The sequence below is a fragment of the Gymnoscopelus braueri genome, assembly GCF_963280865.1.
Source record: "Gymnoscopelus braueri genome assembly, chromosome: 4".
In the NCBI taxonomy this organism is placed as follows: domain Eukaryota; kingdom Metazoa; phylum Chordata; class Actinopteri; order Myctophiformes; family Myctophidae; genus Gymnoscopelus; species Gymnoscopelus braueri.
The window spans coordinates 58,522,698-58,543,242 of record NC_137605.1 but is presented as its reverse complement, the minus strand read 5'-3'; the positions used below and the strand labels follow the sequence as shown (position 1 = coordinate 58,543,242).

The window sequence follows — 20,545 nt, the reverse complement described above, 5'->3', positions numbered from 1 at the left end:
CACCGCCCGCATAGGACGGCAAGTGAGGGGCTTCAGGTCTTTTGAAATAATACTAATGTTTTTTTTATGTAGGAAATAAAAAAGTGGATATTTACTTGCGACCCATACAAATTGGTCCCAATCCTCAAGGACACTTTGAGAACTACTGCACTATTGACACAGGATGTTGTGTTGTCTGAGCGCCAAGTAAGACTCATTCACTTTGAGAGGAAGTGCTGCTCTTACTCTGTGGCTTGACTCTGTGTTTAGGCAACCCTGCAGGCACGCACACACACACACACACACACACACACACACACACACACACACACACACACACACACACACACACACACACACACACGCATATGCACACACACACACACACACACACACACACACACACACACACACACACACACACGCACACGCACACGCACACGCACACGCACACGCACACACACTCACACGCACACAAACTTAAAGAAGAAGTGCATCCCGCAGCCTTTATCACATGGCACACACTTTATTTGAGTTAAGGGAGAGGATGTCCGCCTTCGTGTGATGTTCATGAGTAATATACATGACACATTTCATTCTCATCCACCACAACCACAACTTTTTCTGGGGGTTTGAGAGGTCTCTTAAGCAAGGAGGGTTAAGGACGCTTTGAAAGGTAAGGCTAAATTGTTGATTTTCCAGATAAGATATGCAACATTATACTGTACACAGTCTCGTATCTCTAGACCAGTGGTTCTCAACCTGTGGGTCCCACATGATTTTGGGGGGGTCCCTCAGTGACAGTAAAGTGGCAATTTAAAGGGATAGTTTGCCCCAAAAAATTTACATTTTCTATCAATTACATACCCCATGAAGCATTGAATTCATGGAGATTTTTTTGTTTTTGTCGCATTCCTGAGCCAATAATTTGATTACCGGCGGAAAGATGCTAATGTAGACTTTGAGTCTCCTACCGGAGAAACCGCCGGTCATCAAATTATTGGCTCAGGAATGCTTGTAGATTGCAGCTTGCAGAGACAAATGGACACACTTCAGGACTCTCTGAAACTGGAGCGATTGGTCTCAATAGAGACTTTTAGGGTACTTCTTGAGGACACATTACATAGTAACTGCACCTGTTTCATGTAACACTATATTTATTTGCATCTGTGACGATTGTAATATGATTCAAATGTTTGTTATTGTTTTTCATTATGTATGTGTTTTATATGTTTTATATACTGTTATCAGGGCTTCCTTGAAAAAGAGAGCTTGCTCTCAATGGGCTTCCCTGATTTTCACAATATTTATCTGGAACAGAGGCAAACTAAATGTAATGTCTCAACTCCCACAATTCCAATTCCTTGTCAGGGTGGGGCGGGGGGTCCTCAGTTGAAATATGATTATTTTGGGTGGTCGCGGCCTTAAAAGGTTGAGAACCACTGCTCTGGACGAGCCCTCCGCTGGCGTCTCCAGTCGTCCCAAATCTCCATACATCTGCCCAGCGTATTTGTTCTTTCCGCACCGACATCTTTCTTTAGCACATCCACATACTGTAGGTAGGTGTGGGTCGTCCTCTTGACAGATCCCTGTGTGTTGGTTCCCACAGTACAAGCTTGGCTGGCAGGGAGTTCCCGGTCTCGATGGCAGTGACCGGCTATAGTGTCATTCTCCTGACTGCTATCTTCTCCGATACACTTTGATTTCTCATGAACATACAGAGCCCTCCATGGTCAAGCACCTGCGTATTTATGTGACCTGCTCGGATACAACAACTTGGGCCCTCAGGAAGACTGCTATTTAGTAAAAAATATGAATAAATTGTACTTTGTATAATCTGTATGGTAGATTATGTTAATACAATATAATTTATACAATTGGTGTGGTTGTATTTTGTCTTCCTGCTCTTCTATTGAGACTTTTTTTTTCATGTCAAAGGTCATGTCTCACCTAGACACAGGATCTGACACGAATTTGACCTGATGGTCAAGATTCAATTTATCCCCTGAGCAAGCAGGCAGGCTCTATTAGCTCAATGGTAAAACAATTCAGCACTTGCACTGGAAACCAGGTTCAAATCTGGGGTAAAAAAGGAAAGTTACATAGTGCACCTTTAAGTAATGTAAAGTATGATGTGAACATGCATAATTGCATCATTATCAGACCATTATCTACAAAAAATAAATACTTGCTTCCTTGCTTACTTATTTAATTACTCACTTGGTAGCGCCCCGTACAGATGCTTGTTGGTAATGTGTTCGTCCTGTTTGATGTTCAGCACCACATGGTGTATAAAGCTGTCCTATTTAGCATGAGTCTAAACGGCCAAGACGATATACATTGACTGTATGTCTTGGTCACCATCACCTGCTTCTGCACTCAATGTTATTTGCAGCTGTTAAAGGGATATTTCACTTTAAAATGTTATCATTTTATCATCTTCGCAGGCTTTTGGGAGCACCCTGGACAGTTTTTAAGTTGATTTAGACATTTGATATTCATTTTATGAGACACGCCCCCTTCCTATACAAACCCATTGTAACTTCAAACTCCATTTTAACCATGTTAGATTCATCAGAAACACCCGTCCTTGGTTCTACGGACTGATATTGTCCTGATACATGAGGAGACCGTGTTTTTTCAATTACTTTTTTCATTTATTTACAATATTTTTTTTGGAAAAGGAAAAAATGTAAATACAGTAAAAGAAAAAAGTAATCGAAAAAACACGGCCCCCTCACGTATTGTGAGGGCAGTATGAGTCATCAGGACCAAGGTCGGGTATCTTTGATGAATCTAACATGTTAAAAATGGAGTCAGGAAGGAATAGGAAGGCGGCGTGTCTGATAAAATGAATATCAAATATCATACTGAATCAAGCAACTTAAAAACTGTCTGGGGGCTCACAAAAGCCTGAGTAGACGATAAAATGACACAATAAAAAAAAAAAAGTGAAATCCCTTTAAGCACATGAACATATCCCTATTAAATGGTAAATGGTGCATTTATATAGCACCTTTATCCAAAGTGCTTTACAATGTGTGTTACATTGAAACGCACGCACGCACGCACACACACACACACACACACACACACACACACACACACACACACACACACACACACACACACACACACACACACACACACACACACACACACACACACTCCAACTGTGGAGGAAACCAAGCATGGCACCAACCTGCTCATGCAGCCGAGGATCGAGCCGGCGATCAAGCCGGGACCCTCCCGATTCCCAAGCGACCACTCTAGCTGCTGAGTTACTGACAACCCGATTCTGGGAGTGAACGTTCAGCCAAAATAGCCGATCTACAAGCTCACAACAGGTGATCCGTTGTGAGATTTTATCCAGTAGCTAAACCATCCTTCCATCATGTATTTACAAAGTGATTTCTCTGTCACACTGTAAACCTGAAAGAGGTGCTCCGTGGTGTGCAAATCTCCACCAGGCTAAGTGGCCTACCCAGGACTGTGTAAGCCGTGGGTTGCAGCCAGCAGGACCCCAGGAAGCTGCAGGTTGTCAACTATTACCCCTTTGGACAGAAGCACTTTTGTCGGTGCACTCTATAGACGCCCCTCAATATGCGACTGCATGTTGAGGTTGATGGATGGCATTCATGATATATGGCATTTTCTGTAGTTGTATGAAATAAACCGCTCTAAAACTGTGACATTTGTCACATTTGTGGCACCCCCGATGGATCTAAGTGAAATCACGTTTGGTTCTGCGTTTAAAGGCCTCTCAACACGTGATTCAAATGTGGTGTCATTCATTATTCTTTGGCATTTTTTTTGTAAAATAGGCCCCTTCCACAAACTTAAAGGTTAAGTTTCTTTGGTTAAAATAAGTGTTAAATAGCTCTATATTCTGATAGTACTTATTGCTATAGAGTGTTTGTTCAGTAAAAGGAGTCTCCCATGTCTCTCCAGCTCTTTATTAAACAGAAAATGCATTTCCAGTGCTCTCTCCTGATTGGCTTAAATGTAACTACATTCTGTTTACTAAAGAGCTGGAGAGACCCCTGTGACCGAACAAACGCTCTGTAATGATTACTATCAGAATAAAGTACTTTAACCTTTTTAACTAAAAAAAAAATACCCCAAAATATCACTTACCCTACCTTTAATAACAATTCTAGCCAATTGGGTGTGGGGGAGAAAAAAGAAAAAGATACATTTTCATTACATGACTCCAAAGATTTGTATGGGTATTGGACAACATCTGGAGGATTTTGTCTAAGCCTCTCTGACCAACTTAGTAGCAAATGTTCGTTTGGAAAAAAAAGAAGACAAATTTGGGGGAGTTGATTAATTACTCTCTATTTCTTCTTTTTTTCAAGGTCCAACAGGGCTGTGAAGATGAATACCACAATATCCAATAACTCGGGGAAGTGCGTTCTAGATGCCAGCGTGACAGCGGTGGTCTTCCCCTGTCTATACAGTGTCCTGTTTCTGTTGGGGCTGGCACTGAACATCATGGCTGCATGGATCTTCTTCAGTATGCCCAGTACCTCCACGTTTGTGGTCTATCTGAAAAATGTGGTGAGTGAAGGGACTTGTGAATAATACATTATGTCCCATATCTATCCATCCATCCATCTTTCCAAAACTATCAGTTTGGACCCAATTTCTGGTCAAAGACCCATTTTTATGGGTATATCCCTAAAATATATCCCAATTCCTAAAATGTTTTCACAACAAGTCACATTGAAATGTGTTCTGAGCTTGTAGATCAACATGTTTGAAATAGGGCTTAACATTCCCCTGTTCAGGCGGGGGGGAATGTTCGCCAAAAACTGCTTTTTGACAAGGAGATTTTATAGAGTGGAGGGAAAAAAAGCATTCCAAGTACAGTTGCAACTCAGGTCTGCTTAACTAAGAATAGATGGTTTAAGTGATTAGCTCAAAATGCATTTTTGTACCTTTGGGTCCCAAAGAGAAGACGCTTTTTTTTCTTTTCGTTTTGGTTCTCAAGCAAAATACGTTTGCGAACTCCAGTGGTGTAAAATAAGTACATGTACTCAAGTACTATACTTTGCTGGAGTATTTCCAAAATATTGTACTTTTACTCCACTACGATTATTTGAAAACTTTTACTATTTACTTCGCAGATATAAAATATTACATTATAAAACATACATTAACCACTTTAGCCTTATTTTATACCTAGGCTATTTGAAAATAGCCGATCTACAAGCTCACAACGCGTCTCGATGCAACACATTGTGAGCTTGTAGATCTGCTTGTTTCAAACATTTTAGTACTTTTACTTTTGGTACTTTAAGTACATTTTGATACCAATACTTTTGTACTTTTACTCAAGTAAATTTTGAATTCCAGACTTTCACTTGTAACAGAGAACTTCTACATTGCAGTATTGATACTTTTACTTAAGTAAAACATTTGAGTACTTTTTCCACCACTGTCCTATCCAACAGGTGGTGGCTGACATGCTGATGACTCTGACCATCCCTGTGAGGGTGTTGAGCGACGCCGGCGTGGGCTCCTGGCAGCTGCGTGTCTTCTACTGTCGGTACTCTGCCGTCCTGTTCTACCTCACCATGTACGTCAGCATCCTCTTCCTGGGCCTCATCAGCCTGGACCGCTACCTGAAGATAGTCCGTCCGTTCGGGAAGGGCACCCTGCTGCAGAGCGTCAGGGTGGGCCAGGTGCAGTGGTGGAAAGTTACTAAGTACATGTACTCAAATACTGTACTTATGTACAAACTTGAGGATTATTTTTATTTTTTACTGTACTAGAGTATTTTACATTTTCAATACTTTTACTTCTACTTCTACTCCATTACATCTCAGAGGCAAATGTTGTACTTTCTACTCCACTACAATTATTTAACTTTGTAGATCTTTATTATTATTACAAAGCATGCATTAACCACTTCATCCCAATATACTTTGGCTACTTCGGTAGATCGGCTATTTAAAAATAACCGTTAAACATTTCTGCTATTTAAAAATAGCCGATCTACAAGCTCACAACGCATCGCGAAGCGACACGTTGTGAGCTTGTAGAGTGGCTGTTTTCAAAAGATTTGTATACATTTTGAACACTTGTGAAATGCAACATTCTACATAACATTTACCCCATAACTTTACTTTAAGTACATTTTGATGCCACTACTTTTATACTTTAACTGAAGTAAATTTTGCATACAGGACTTTTTTCTTGTAACAGAGTATGTCTGCATTGTGGTATTGATACTTTTACTTAAGTAAACATTGTGAGTACTTTGTCCACCACTTGCCAGGTGCTGAGTGTGACTGTTTGGGTGGTGATGATCTCTCTGGAGCTGCCGAACAGCGTCCTGAGTGACAAGCCGCCAAACATCTCTGGACGTAAAGTGAAATGTGCCTCGCTGAAGAGCGAGCTCGGTCTGATCTGGCACGAGGCTTTCAACTACTTCAATCAGGTAACGGACACGCTGTAACATTTGCGCTATTATTCTACAGACAGGTTCACAAACATGGGGTCTGTGACCTAAAACACCCGCTTTTCTTTTCTTCTTTCCTACAGTTATTCTTTCTTCTTTTAAAATGTTTAAAAGTGTTTTTTTCATTCTAAAAATAAAATAAATAATACATTAATGAATTGATAATCATAATGATAATGATGATAATAATAAATATAGCTGCTAGCAGAAATACGGGGGCCAAGGAATGCAATAGGCAATATGCAAAATGCGATAAGCCATAGAAACAGAATAGATTGAACTTGAGAGAAAGGAGACAAATGACAAATGACAAATGACAAAACAACAAATGAGAATTCTAAACAGCTGAGCAGAGTGCTGAGGGATTGTTGATATTGTAATGTATCTCTGCATTGTGTTGCTTAAAATGAGATGCTTTGCTTCACTGTCTGCTGACGCTGCTGCGTCTTGTATTTTCAGTGATGTGCCTCCTTTTGTCAGTTTTGGCAGTCCCTCATTTCCATAACTTTTCCCACAAATTGAGACACTGTCCCACATTGTGACTGGTAGGCTCCAGTGTTCAAATTCGCAGCAATAATCAGCGCAACCCTCAAGTGTATTATTGCTGCTGAAGCTCTTAACATGACCACTAAACAAACTATACTGGGCCGCGTTCTGTTGCCGCGATCTCAGCTCCCGTCAGTCACAAGTGGACACTGGACATAGCACTGCTCAGGCAGCACGTGAATACATTATAGGGTATGCTTTTATTAAACATCGCCTTTGTAAACACATTTATTTTGTCGAGAGGAACCGCTGCAGCATCTATTTAAAAGCGAAATAGGAGAACTACAGGTGATGTACACCTCTGTAGATGTGTGTGTGAGTGTGTGAGTGTGTGTGTGTGTGTGTGTGTGTGTGTGTGTGTGTGTGTGTGTGTGTGTGTGTGTGTGTGTGTGTGTGTGTGTGTGTGTGTGTGTGTGTGTGTGTGTGAACAACACTACCTCCTAAGTGTAAGAATAACAAAGCTCCGGTTCAAAAGTGGATTTGTCCATAGAAGTAGGAACTTCTATGAAGTCAGTAGACAGACTGGCAACTTCTCTAGTAAGAAACATTGATGTGATAATTAACTCAGAGAGGACAATGCTCTCTTGATTAATGCGGATCTCCCATCTGAATTGAATACCAAGGCCCTCATTGGAAACAAGTCCGCAAGGACTTTTATGAACGGACCTGTTAGACAAAGTATTTTAAATGTAACTGTGCTGTTTTACATTTTTTGCCTATTGATATTCAATCAATCAAAAAACCAACACCCTCCCTTTACTGCTCCATTGTAAACACCCAACTTTGAATAACAGGTGAAGAAGACCCAGGATGCCCTGGCTAAACAATGGATCAAAAGGTTTCTAAGGTGGCAAGGAATGAAAGGCTTGACCAGATCAACAGATCTACAGAAACAGATGGTGGAATAGCATTTGAATGTTGCAAATTAGACTTCATAATCTGTATTTCATAAGTGGTCCAGGATCAAAGATACCACACGTGTGTGCGTGTGTGTGTGTGTGTGTGTGCGCGTGCTTTGCCATTCTATAGGCCAGACCGCACCGATGCAACTAGTCGCAACTCCTTTCAGCAAAACAGTTTTAACAGTTTCAAATGCCATTGGTTGCAAGTAGTTGCATGTTGCGATGGTGTGGACTGGCCTTAACGCTCCCAAATCGTGCAAGAAACTGTCCTGATATGTAATGTTGCCCAATCAATTTAACTATGCTTATAATAACTAACTAATGGATATAACTATTGAGAGTTGTATCCATGCCTAATCTTCCTCAAGCAACAGTGCACGCACGCACACAAGCACATATTTGAGGGGTGGATGTCTTTGCTACACAAGGCGCTGTCACTTGCGTCAGATCACATCAGGACAGACGGATTTAAACACATGCCATTTAATGAAATGTTCTCACTCACTCATGTTGCTGTATGTCAAGAATGGGGTGTATATAATGTATGTTGGAAATATGCACTATTTTCTAACTACCAGCAGCTAATATGCTGACACCACATGCACAGGCTTGGTTCCAAGCAGTGGTGGAAGGCAACCAAGTACATTTACTCAAGTACTGTACTTAAGTACAAATGAGAGGATTTTTTACTTTACTGGAGTATTAAACATTTTCAATAGTTTTACTTCTACTCCACTACATCTCAGAAGCAAATATTGTACTTTTTACTCCACTACAATTATTTGAAAAGTTTTGTTACTAGTTACTTTGTAGATTTGGATTATTATTACAAAACATACATTATCCACTTCATCCATATACTTCGGCTATTTGAAAATAGCAGATCTATAAGCTCACACGTTGTGAGATCTGCATAATGAGTATTTCTATGGGCGCCCGCTGGCCTAGCGGTCCAGGCGCATACCACATAGGCTAGTAATCCAGTTTGACAGCGTGTCACAGGTTCGACTCCTGACCCCGACGACCTTTGCTACATGTCACCCCCCCCATCTCTCCCCATTTCCTGTCAGCCTACTTTCCTATCAATAAAGGCAGAAAAAGCCCCCCAAAATATATATTTATATTAAAAAAAAAGAGTACTTTTACTTTTGGTACTTTAAGTATATTTTGATGCCAATACTTTTGTGCTTTTACTCAAGTACATTTTGAATACCTTATACTTATACTTATACTTGTAACGGAGTATTTGTATGTGGTGGTATTGATACTTTTACTCACGTAAAAAATGTGAGTACCTCTTCCACCACTGCTTCAGAGGCATGTTAGAGATGCACGTGGCAGGAGGTCATTGCAGTACTATATGAGAGACAGGAGGGAAAGACTGCTGGAGAGAGCAAAAGCTCACAGTCACATGCAGTGACTAAGCACCAGGGTCAAGAAAGCAAAAGCAGAGAGAAAGAGCCGACCACCCCCCCACCCCCCCAACTTCCTTTTATGCAGAGCTGTACACATTTCCGTTGCCCAACACATTAAGGTCATGTCTGCTCTGACCCAATGGTGTACTGGAGGATACATGAAAGGGATATGAAATATAACATCTTATTTTTCCCATGGCACAGGCCTACCAAGCCATGGGCAAACAAGGCCAAATTCAGCACACGTCTTCTTTTGTGTGTCGTCAGATGTCCAGTTCCAGTGGTGGAAAAAGTACTAAATTTTTTTACTTAAGTAAAAGTATCAATACAATGTAGAAACATTCTGTTACAAGTAAAAGACCGGAAATCTAAATTTACTTGAGTAAAAGTACCAAAGTATTGGTTTCAAAATATACTTAAAGTACAAAAGTAAAAGTACTCATTATGCAAAATGTCCCATTGCACAAGTTTTCAAATGTATAAAATAAAATAAAAATGGAAAAAATGTATAAAAACAAAAACAAAGCAGATATTCAAGCGCTCAATTGTGATGGCTCACAATTGTGATCACTTCTAGTGTGCCCAGTAATAATTGGTTGTGTATAAAATAACAAATATAAAAGATTCAATGTGTCTACATATGATTCTGAATATTTAAAATGGTTTTCTTTAAACATAATGCAACACTATCAATACCAGCAGCGTGTTCTCCTACTGTGTGACTCTTCAGTTTCTCACTCTGCATCGACCACACACACACACACACACACACACACACACACACACGCACGCATGCATGCACGCGCGCACACACACCGCTGTCCAAATGTAGCAGCCCCGTCTCTCACCCACAGTGCTGTTCTCGCTCTCACGCTTGTAGTATGTGGGTGGTTAACTCTCTAAAGATGAAAAAAGTGCTTGCATTTCCTCTTTTCTTTTTCTCTCCATATCGTAATCTGGCTTCCAGCAAGACCTTATGCTAGCTATGCTACAGAGCAGTGACAACCAAGCAGTGCTCGCATTTTGTATACTTAAGTAGAAGTACCAATACCACAATGTAGAAATACTCTGTTACAAATAAAAATCTCGTCAAAATTTGCTCGAGTAAAAGTACAAAAGTATTCGCATTAAAATATACTTAAGTACTGAAAGTAAAAGTATTCATTTCGCAGAAGGTCCCATTTCACAGGTATCCAAATGTATAAAAATGCTTTGAAAATAGCAGATCTACAAGCTTACAACGCGCCGCTTTGTGACACGCTGTGAGCTTGTAGATCGTACAGCGTACAGTAAGTATGCATAGGGCTGAAGTGGTTAATGCATGTTTTGTAATAATAATCAAAATCTACAAAGTAACTAGTAACTAAAGTTGTTAAATAATTGTGGTCGAGTAAAAGTACAACATTTGTCGCTGAGATGTAGTGGAGTAGAAGTAAAAGTATTGAAAATTGGAAATACTCCAGTAAAGTAAAAATACCTTTAAATTGTACTTAAGTACAGTACTTGAGTAAATGTCTATTTTCTTAAGATTATTCTATCAAGTTTTTCTTCAATTAATCAAATTATCAAGTGTTTTTTTTAAATATATTCTTTAAATTATGTATAACAATAAATCGAGTAACCACAAAAACAAATAATAGCAGATCTACAAGCTCACAAAGTGCTGGTTTCTGAAAATAAATTTACGAGCTCACAACGTGCCGGTTTCTGAAATAAATTTACAAGCTCACAACGTGCCGGTTTCTGAAATAAATTCACGATTTTGCCTACTGTATAATGACATGCCCAAAATAGGGATCAAGTATTAAATGTATATTACATATTATATTATATATTGTATTACATAATAAATGGTCAATACAGCATTTTATAATCCATTAAATTGATTAGTCCAATTAACTGTTACAGTCCTGCATGTGCACGGCAGTAAGAAGAAGATCCAAACATTTTACACATTTTACATTTTACATTTTCAATTGAGCAATGCATTGACATAAAAAGAAGAAAAGGTTATTCATTAATGTTTGCTTTAGAATAGCAATATAATATTTTTTAAACTCACTAAACTTTTGTACTTTTTTAAATGCTAGGACTCCAGTACTGTAACTCAAGTTCAAATTTGACAGAATAACTTTCACTTGCGGCGGAGTCATATTCAGTGGTGGAAAGTAACATTTACTCAAGTACTGTACTTGGGTACAATGTTGAGGTGTTTTTACTTTACTTCTACTCTACTACATCTTAGAGGCAAATATTGTACTTTTACTCCACTACAATTATTTGAAAACCTTAGTTAGTTACTTTGTAGATTTTGATTATTATTACAAAACGTACATTAAACAGCTCAGCCCTATCTATATACATTTTGGCCATTTGAAAATAGCCGATCTACAAGCTCACAATGTGTCGCGATGAGACACATTGTGAGCTTGTAGATTGGCTATTTTCAAAGGATTTTTATACATTTTATACATTGTAAAACTTGTGAAATAGGACATTCTGCGTAAAGAGTACTTTTCAAAATGTTGATACCAATACTTTTATACTTTTACTCAAGTAAATTTTGAATTCCAAACTTTTACTTGTAACAGAGTATTTCTACAATGCAGTATTGGTACTTTTACTTAAGTAAAATATTTGAGTACTTTTTCCACCACTGGTCATATTTGAATTGGAGTATCTATCTATACTTTGACTCAAGTACTGGGATTTATGTATTGTGTCCAGGAGGTGGTGTTCATAAACAGTTTGTTGTGCTGTGTGTTATGTAATGTGTCCAGGTGGTGTTCTGGGGCACGCTAGCTCTGATGGTGTTCTGCTACACCTTCATCAGTAGGAAGGTGTACCAGTCCTACAAAGCTTCCAGGAGCAGCTCTGAAGCCACCAGTCGCAGAACCAAAGCCAAGGTCTTCGTGGTGGTAGTGGTATTTTTCATCTGCTTCGCCCCCTACCACTTTACCCGCGTTCCCTACACCCTGTCTCAAACCAGAAACCATGGTTATTATTGTTTTGGATTTTTCATTATTTTAAATAATTGGGGGGTCTCAAGGTTTGCTTGTTTAGCTTAGTTTTTATTCTATGAAAACATTTAGTTTTAGTTTTGTTTTTATTCGTTTTAGTGTTAGTTTTAGTTTTGTCACAATATGGGGTATTTGTCAGGGAAGAGATAAAAACATATTATATTTATAACAACTAACATACTAGGCTTATGTATGGAATAAATCGACTAAAACCAAGGACATTTTCTCTATATGATTTTAACACATTAAGTGCCAGAGGTTTATTAAAACAGGGTACATCTGGGTAGGCTACAGTGCTGGCATATCTTACCATTTACGCTGATATGTTGTGTGCTGTAGAAGCCACAACGAGGACGTGGATGTAAACAAAGGCTGCGTGCACGACAGTGGAGGGTCCCGACTAACGCCTCAAACAATAATATTTCTAACGCGATCCTCCATTGCAGAGTGATCGAAAACGGCTCGTTTCCACCACGTTAAAAATAAATGGAGATATGAAGCTTTTTGTCAAGGAGTTATAATGGGAGCGGACGAGAGGAAGCTTTTTTGGCATGGATCCACATCCGGCCTGTCCTTCTTAGAGATTCCTTGGATGATCCCAAAGTTTCGTTAGAGCGCCCCACGTAGAAAAAAAAAAAAAAAAAAAAGAATTGGCTAAAACAGTCCGGACCGTTTATGGCACTCAACTCATAGTTTTTTCAAAAACGGTCCGGACCGTTTTTGGCACACAATGTGTTAATTGGTTTAGTTAGTTTTGTGAAATACAGCTTCAGTTATTATTTCAGTTAACTAAAATGTTGTTTTCAATTCTAGTTTCAGTTATTTCTTATCAGTTTTAGTTTTAGGCCAGTTAACTATACAATCACTTCTCCCCGAAACACAGCACAGCACTGCAGAGCAGAGAACGCCCTCTACATCACCAAGAACGCCACCTTGTGGCTGTCTGCCACCAACGTGTGCCTGGACCCGCTCATCTATGTGCTCCTGTGCAAGGGCTTCCGCAAGCGACTGGCGGCCGCGTTCAGCCGCAAGCCCCTCCCACAAAGCGACGCGGATGGTCCCACCCCATCGTCAACACAGCTGGAGATGTGTGATAGGAAAGACTGATGAAAGAAGGCGCTGCTTTGATTGATTGATTGAAATTTTTATTAGGCAAAAGAATGTAAAACAACACAGTTACATTTATAATGCTTTTGTCTAAAAGGTCCGGCCAAAAAAGTCCTTGCGGACTTGTTTCCGTTGGGGTCCTTGAGTTAATTTCATAGACATATATAGTAGCAACCAAACAGTTCAAAAATCAACATGAAAATACAGATAATACAGAAAAAGTACCACTATGTACAAAAAATGCATTTAAAAATATATGTACAAAAAGAAAAGGGGGGGGGGGGGGGGGGGAAGCATGGAAAAATAAAAAATTATATACAAAAAAAGCATGAGGAAATACAAAATATGTACAAAAGGAGGAGGGGGGGGGGGTCGTCTGTCTACAGGGAAACTGGTACTAGCTCCTCTTTCGGCCTCCAGAAAGATGGGTTTTTAGGGCTGTTTTGAATGAGCCCAGCGAACTGCATTTTTTGAGGGATGGGGTTAGACTATTCCATTCCTTGGTGGCTGTGCTATAGAAGGAGAATTTGCCCATGTTTGTTTTATGGGTGGGTGGTACCAGATTGTTGTTTACGCTCCCTCTAGTTTCGTGGCTGTGGGTGTCACTAACTTTTTCGAGGTATTTATACAGATATGCGGGTATAGGGGGCATATCGGGCAAATCTGCATTTACAATTTTGAAGACCAGACCCATTTTTAGTTGTTTAACCCTGTCTTCCACCCTGAGCCAGCCTAGGCTGGCAAAGTGAATGGGAGAGAGGTGGGTCATGGGCCCCAGTCCGAGAAGTAGTCGGATCAGTTTGTTTTGGGAGGTTTGAAGCTTAGTCTGCAGTGACACTGAGGTGTTGGAGTACCAAGAGGAGCTAGCATAGTCAAAAAGGGGCTGAATCAGGGCCCCTGAGAGGGTCCTGAGGGCCTGAGGGTTGACAAAAGAGGAAACTCTGCCCATAAATCTGGTTCTCTGGTTTACTCCTTTGACCACCTTTGTTGCCATGCTTTCACCTGACAGGTATTTGTCCAGAATACATCCCAAATAGGTAATCTCTTCTTTGCTAGTGATGATTGTGTCATCGACTTTGACCTTGAAGTCATTTACCTTCATTTTACTGAGGGAATGTTTGGTCCCAAATAGGATGGATTCAGTTTTCCCAAGGTGTAGAGACAGTTTGTTATCGGTAAGCCAGGTACGGATTTTTGAGAGTTCAGAGCTGAGAGCTTCCTCAACTTGCAACTTGTCCTCACCCGAGATCAGGAGTGCCGAGTCATCAGCGAACAGGAACAGTTTGCAGTTACAGGCAGCATTCATGTCGTTAATGTATAGAAGGAACAGTAACGGCCCTAGAATGCTGCCTTGAGGAACCCCGCAGCTCACCGGGAGGGATGAGGACATGGTTCCGTTTATGTCAACCACTTGTTCTCTACCCTCCAAGTAAGATCTCATCCAATTTAGTGATGTGCAATCAAAACCAATCGCCCTCAGCTTATCAAGTAGAATTGCGTGGTTTACAGTGTCAAACGCCTTTTGGAGGTCCAGCATGACCATGCCACAGTATTTGCCCGAGTCTACCTCACGTTTGATGTAGTCGGTCAAATATAGTAGGCATGTGTCAGTGGAGTGGGATGTTCTGAAGCCTGATTGGAATTCAAACAACAGTTTACGCTCGCTGAGGTAGCTGTTGATTTGTTCTTGGATTGATCGCTCTATAACCTTTGAGATGGAACAAAGGATGGAAACAGGCCTATAGTTGCCAGGATCTAGTTTGCTTCCTTTTTTAAATAGAGGGATTACTCTTGCCAACTTGAATTCTTGTGGGACGTGACACTGACTGATGGATAAGTTTGTAATGTGGGCTACTATGGGAGCAATGGAGACCGCTGCGTCTCTGAGGAATCTGGTGGGGATGTTGTCAAGGCCGGTGGCCTTGTTTGGCTGTAGGGCGAGGAGTTTGTTTTGCACATCATCAGTCAATACAGGTTTGAAAAAGAAGGAATCTTTTTTAGCCCCTAGTTTCTCATAGTGAGCTTGAATGTGTTCGGGCCATACAGACCTGAATGCTGAGGGAGTTTGCTTACCAACTGGGTTGCAACTGTGGTGAAGAAACTGTTAAAACAGTCCGCTACCAATTGCTTGTCGGTAGTGAGCGAGCCACTTGAAATAATGCAAATGTTTGTAGATTTAGTCTGAATTTTTCCGTTGCAGCCTAATTGTTTTAGTGCCTCCCACAGTTTTTGTGGGTGGCTTTTGTTTGCCTCTATGTTCTCATTTAAGAAATTCTTTTTGGCATTTCTGATCAATTTAGTAACTACATTTCGTAGATTTCTGCACTTTTCAAGTAGCTGCTCACTTTTGTTTTTCCTGAGCTCGGAGTAGCTTTTGTTCCTGAGTTTGATGGCATTCAAAATGTCACCCTTCATCCAAGGTTCTGTGCTAGCTTTGACCCTCACCACCTTTGCGATGTTATCAAGTACACACAAAAAAGCTTTTTTGAAACAGGACCAGGACTCCTCCACAGAGGTGCAATTTAGGACATGGGACCAGTCCATTTTTCCAAGAGCTGTTGTTAGAAGATCACTTGAGTAGTGTTTCATAGACCTGCAGCTGATTGTCCTGTGACAATAAGCTCCAGGTCCGTGAATCTTCCGTGTGCAGAAAATGATATTGTGATCACTTAAGCTACACTCAATCACTCCACTCTTGGAAATTCTGGATTGGTCCGTTGTCAACACTAGGTCTATGATTGATTGAGAAGCAATGCCTACCCTTGTAAAATGCTTTATCAGCTGGGTAAAGCTGTGCAGGTCACAGAACTTTCTGAGGGACTTAAAGGTAGCTGAGTCTTTCTTCAGAACACAGGTATTAAAGTCACCAATTAGTACCGTCTCAGAGTTTCCTAAACCCGCCACATGATCCTCAATCAAGTCATAAAAAGCATTTTGATCTGGGGGTCTGTAGATGGCGCCAATTATCAGTGGTTTTGCATGTGGGTATAAAATGTTGACCCAGACCGATTCAGTGGGGTTGTTATCCATATCTGGGATCACATCGTAAATAATGTCTGATCTCACATAGATGCAAACCCCACCCCCAGAGAGATTTCTGTCTTTTCTGATGACATTGTAGCCCTTTATTTCAATCTCAAAGTCTTTGATGGAATTATCCAACTTAGTTTCTGAGAATGAAATAATGTCTACCTTGCCACTTCCAAACATGGATCTCAGTTCAGACATTTTTTCAGGGTTTTTAAGACTGTTAACATTCAAGTGAACAATGTGAGTACCTCTAGTAGAAAAAAGGCCATCCATGTCTTCAGTTGAGTAGTAACCATTGTCCCTTACAGGCTCTGGGAGGTCGGTGGGGGGGGTCGCTGATGGGCGGGGGGGTAGGGGGGTTTGGGTTAAAACCTGATCAGCTGGTTTCGTGGTCTCTGCAGGGGGGACTGCCAGACCTTCCTCTGTCCTGCTGTGGGGGATGGGGTGGGGGGAGGGGGGGAGGGGGGGTATGATCGGGGGAGGGGGGTGGGGGCTTTGTGATTGCAGCAGGGCAGTGGGGGAGGGGGGTGGGGGTGGGGGAGGGGTGAGGCAGAAGTTTCCACGCCGATCCCACAATGGAAAACCATGTAGATGACCAGTGACCGCTTGGAAAACAGGGAAAGGAACTCCGTTTCCCAGCATTCCTCTTGGTGGGATACTATGCGGTTGTCCTGGTATCGACTGGTGGTGGTGGTGGTGGTGGAGGAGGAGGAGGGGGGGTGGGGGTGGGGGAGGGGTGAAGCTGTTGTCCCGCGTCGACATCAAGCGGTGGTGCCAGGAGATGGCAGAAACAGGGGGAAAAACACTGTTTTCCTGTGTTTCCCTCTGAGAGAAACCCTGTGGTTGTCTTGGGCCCGTGTGTCGCAGGAGGAAATCCTCTTGATGGCGCTGCTGTTGGGGAAGCCCTTGTCTCGTCACCCACATTCCTTCAGGCGGTGGTCTGCTTGAGAATGCAGGATTTGGAGCCAGCACAGACGTTAACCGGGACAAATAATCCATCCTTGTTTCTCCAGCTCTTTGCTGGGGTTCTTTCTTATCAGGTGAGGTGGGCCGTTGCCAAACAAAGTTAATTGTCTGCATGTTGTGGTCCGGACCTTGTCGGGCGCTTCCGTCGCGTTTGAAATCAGCTGTGATGTTGCTTACATTGTAGTGGTGATCATAGGGAGTCTCCGTGGTGCTCTTCACGGTCGGTGGGCCGGGATTAGAATGTACATTTCCCGACAACATTAGACTCAACCAAATAATCTTTCTTACTGTAAGGCCGTCCAGCTGGTTTGGTGTCCTTCTCCGTGTTTGTACCGATTTACTCGCGCCGAAAACTTTAAAAAGTAACGTCGCCGCGTCTTGCGGTAAATCTCCGTTTGCACACGCTCTCCGTTGAAGCTGCACATTGTGGGATTCGATAAATATTAATCCTTGCAATATAGCAGCGTAGAACAGCACCAGGTTGTTGCTGGTAGTGATGATCCTTTTGAGGCGTAGGTGTTGTTTTCGCCGTTGAAGAATAGAGCGCGGTGTGGAAAGCAGGAGCGGTGAAAAGGTGCGACCGTCCTCGGTGAAAGCCATCTCTCTTGACGCCATCTCTCTTCACGCGACCCCCCGCGTGAGCTTTTTATCCCAATTTAGTCATTATGCTCATTCCTAGCCTGGGATCCAGCGTTTATTTTTATTTTTTCACTTTGCTTCTCCGTCTGGCTATCATCCAGTTTGGGCCGGATTTCCAAACGTCATTAAATACGTTGGCAAGTCAGGAAGTGACTCGATTTTGCATTGGAAGGCTCTGTCCCACCCCGCCCACGGACCTTTACATTGGAAAACACTGGTCCCGCCCCGCACCACAGACCAATCAGAAGCTCCTGGGTGCCCGTCCGCCCTGGTGCCGACCCTTGGACATAGCATGATATCTAGACTGAGAAGCGAAAAAATCCACCGAATGGAGTGAATCAGTCTGGATTCCAGGCTAGCTATTTCCCAATTCCCCCTTGAATTGTAGTCCCTTGTCACTGCTGACATTTCTATTGTTAGATCTTGTGTACAGGTACATAAAGAGTAAAGAGTAAACAGCCATTTTTTGTTGGTTTCCCAGCACAACCAATAGTCAAATAACAACACATAAATACAATTAAGAAGAATAGCAGCAATACTAAACACATAATGACCAAGAACAATAAAGAATAGCAAGAGAGAATTGAAACAGTCCTACATTTGCCACAGTATCGCTGAGGTGTTTTTAGGTGCCGTGTGCTTGGTTGCTACATTTAAATGTTAACCTTATGTGTATGCGTGCACTGCATAATAATGTGTGTATATCTATAGACATGTATCTGTATGTGTATGTACATTAACACTGTGTGCCCTGTATATATTTTATATTCAAAGTAGCATGTGCCAGTGTGCATGGTGTATATTTTTAACACTCGCATGACTGCGGTTTGACCATCCTCTATGCTGCCTAAATTCAGGTCCAAAAGACCGTATTTTCCTGCTATTCTATTGGCCACTGTCTCCCTTCTGCGCTCCAGAGGAGCTGACACCTTGTCCCCCACGCTGCGGGACACAGTGGGGGGTTCCATTGTCTTTTAAATAGCTATTACAATCTGTAGCGTCACATTAAACTCTTGAGTGAAACATGGATAGCCTATATGAACCACTGAAGCCTCTGTCTAATTACGTGACTGTCTCCATTGTCCAAAACACATATATCACATATAGATATCTCTTGACAAGCCAATATTATTATTATTCATATATATATACACTATCATCACTGTCCACGTCGCTGACAGCAGTGAAAGAGAAAGTGATTTGGGTTGCCAAATTTTGCGAGAGAAATAAGCAGTCAGGTCTATGAACATTTTACTTTATGCATTGTGTCTGTCTGAGTGTGTGCCCTGAGAAAACAGTGAGGAATGAAGCAGGGAGGGATAGTAGTGTGTATATCTGTCTGACTCCTATATGTCATCATGATTTGTGTGCATGGGGATCTCATTTTAAACAAGCTTAAAGGAGCAGTTCACACCTGGAAGAACTTACAGTCACTCAATGTTAATAATATTTGTAGTAGATAACAGTAGCAAATTTTGAAATTTGCACCGTATGGCCAGAACAATATAGAAGTATGTGTTTTTGACTGGGGTTTGACTGGACTGCTGCATTACTACAATGACCATAATGCTTTGGGGCACTGCCCTTCCTTGTGGGGAGGGAAGGCTGCGTGGGGTGTGGTCTACATTGAAACTTTCCCCTCCCAGTTCTCACTACAACAACATCAACACATGTTGATGTTGTCATCAACATCAACCAGTGTTGCCATGTCTGCTTATTATAAGCGACTCTGGGACTTTGTAAATATTGGTAGTTGCAGGTTACTTTTTTTGGGCTTGTTTTTAAATACATAAATACAATAATTGTGTACTTGTCCACGGACCCTCATCTGAAATTATAATTTCTGCCAAGGACCCCTGTACCAGATTTGTGTTGTTAAAATGTTTCAAAAATATTCCATACATTTAGCGCTTTTTTTCCTCAAGATTTCTTAGAAAATAGCAGATCTACAACCTCACAATGCATCACATCGCTACGCGTTGTGAGCTTGTAGATCGGCAATTTTCAAATAGCCCATGTCTTGGTTTCAAGTGCTCTTGGCCTAGGTATTTTCTTTTGGGCTTGTTTTCATAGACCTGGTTGCTTATTTCTCTCACAAGATCTGGCAACAGTGAATAGACTTGAATGTTCCGTTCCGTGAAACTATTACATTTTTGCTGCTGTTGTATTGTGTTCTGTATTGATTGCATCTTTTAGCAAACGAAATATCATGTGTAAATTAGCAGAGTAGCGCAAACGTGTGTGTGTGTTCAACATTCCTTCCCAGTTCCCACCATGAAGACAGTCCGGTGCTGGTGACGTCCATCTAGTCGGGACATCCATGGCGATGAGGCATAGTCAACAATATAATAATAAAACAAAACGTTTCATACTCATGTCATGTGTGATTCCTTATTTCTGAGAACATAATGTTTCACTGTCATTTCCAGTTATATTCTTTGGACTAAACTTATAGAACACCTAATCGTTTTT

At 41.3% G+C, this 20,545-nt stretch overlaps 1 protein-coding gene across 2 annotated transcripts; it reads left to right on the top strand.

The window, feature by feature from the left end:
• The first annotated feature begins 532 nt into the window (after positions 1 to 532).
• On the top strand, positions 533 to 13,448 carry LOC308084569 (P2Y purinoceptor 13-like). 2 transcript variants are annotated; one of them, XM_080427262.1, is made up of 6 exons: positions 533 to 655; positions 4,341 to 4,542; positions 5,439 to 5,669; positions 6,266 to 6,427; positions 12,092 to 12,308; positions 13,215 to 13,448. In XM_080427262.1, the coding sequence occupies exons 2-6, from the start codon at positions 4,360 to 4,362 to the stop codon at positions 13,436 to 13,438; spliced, it is 1,017 nt and encodes a 338-aa protein (XP_080283388.1). In that variant the 5' UTR covers positions 533 to 655; positions 4,341 to 4,359; the 3' UTR covers positions 13,439 to 13,448. The 2 variants fall into 2 exon arrangements, with proteins under 2 accessions (XP_080283388.1, XP_080283389.1); XM_080427263.1 differs by having other exon boundaries at positions 606 to 655; positions 4,443 to 4,542.
• Positions 13,449 to 20,545: the final 7,097 nt, after the last annotated feature.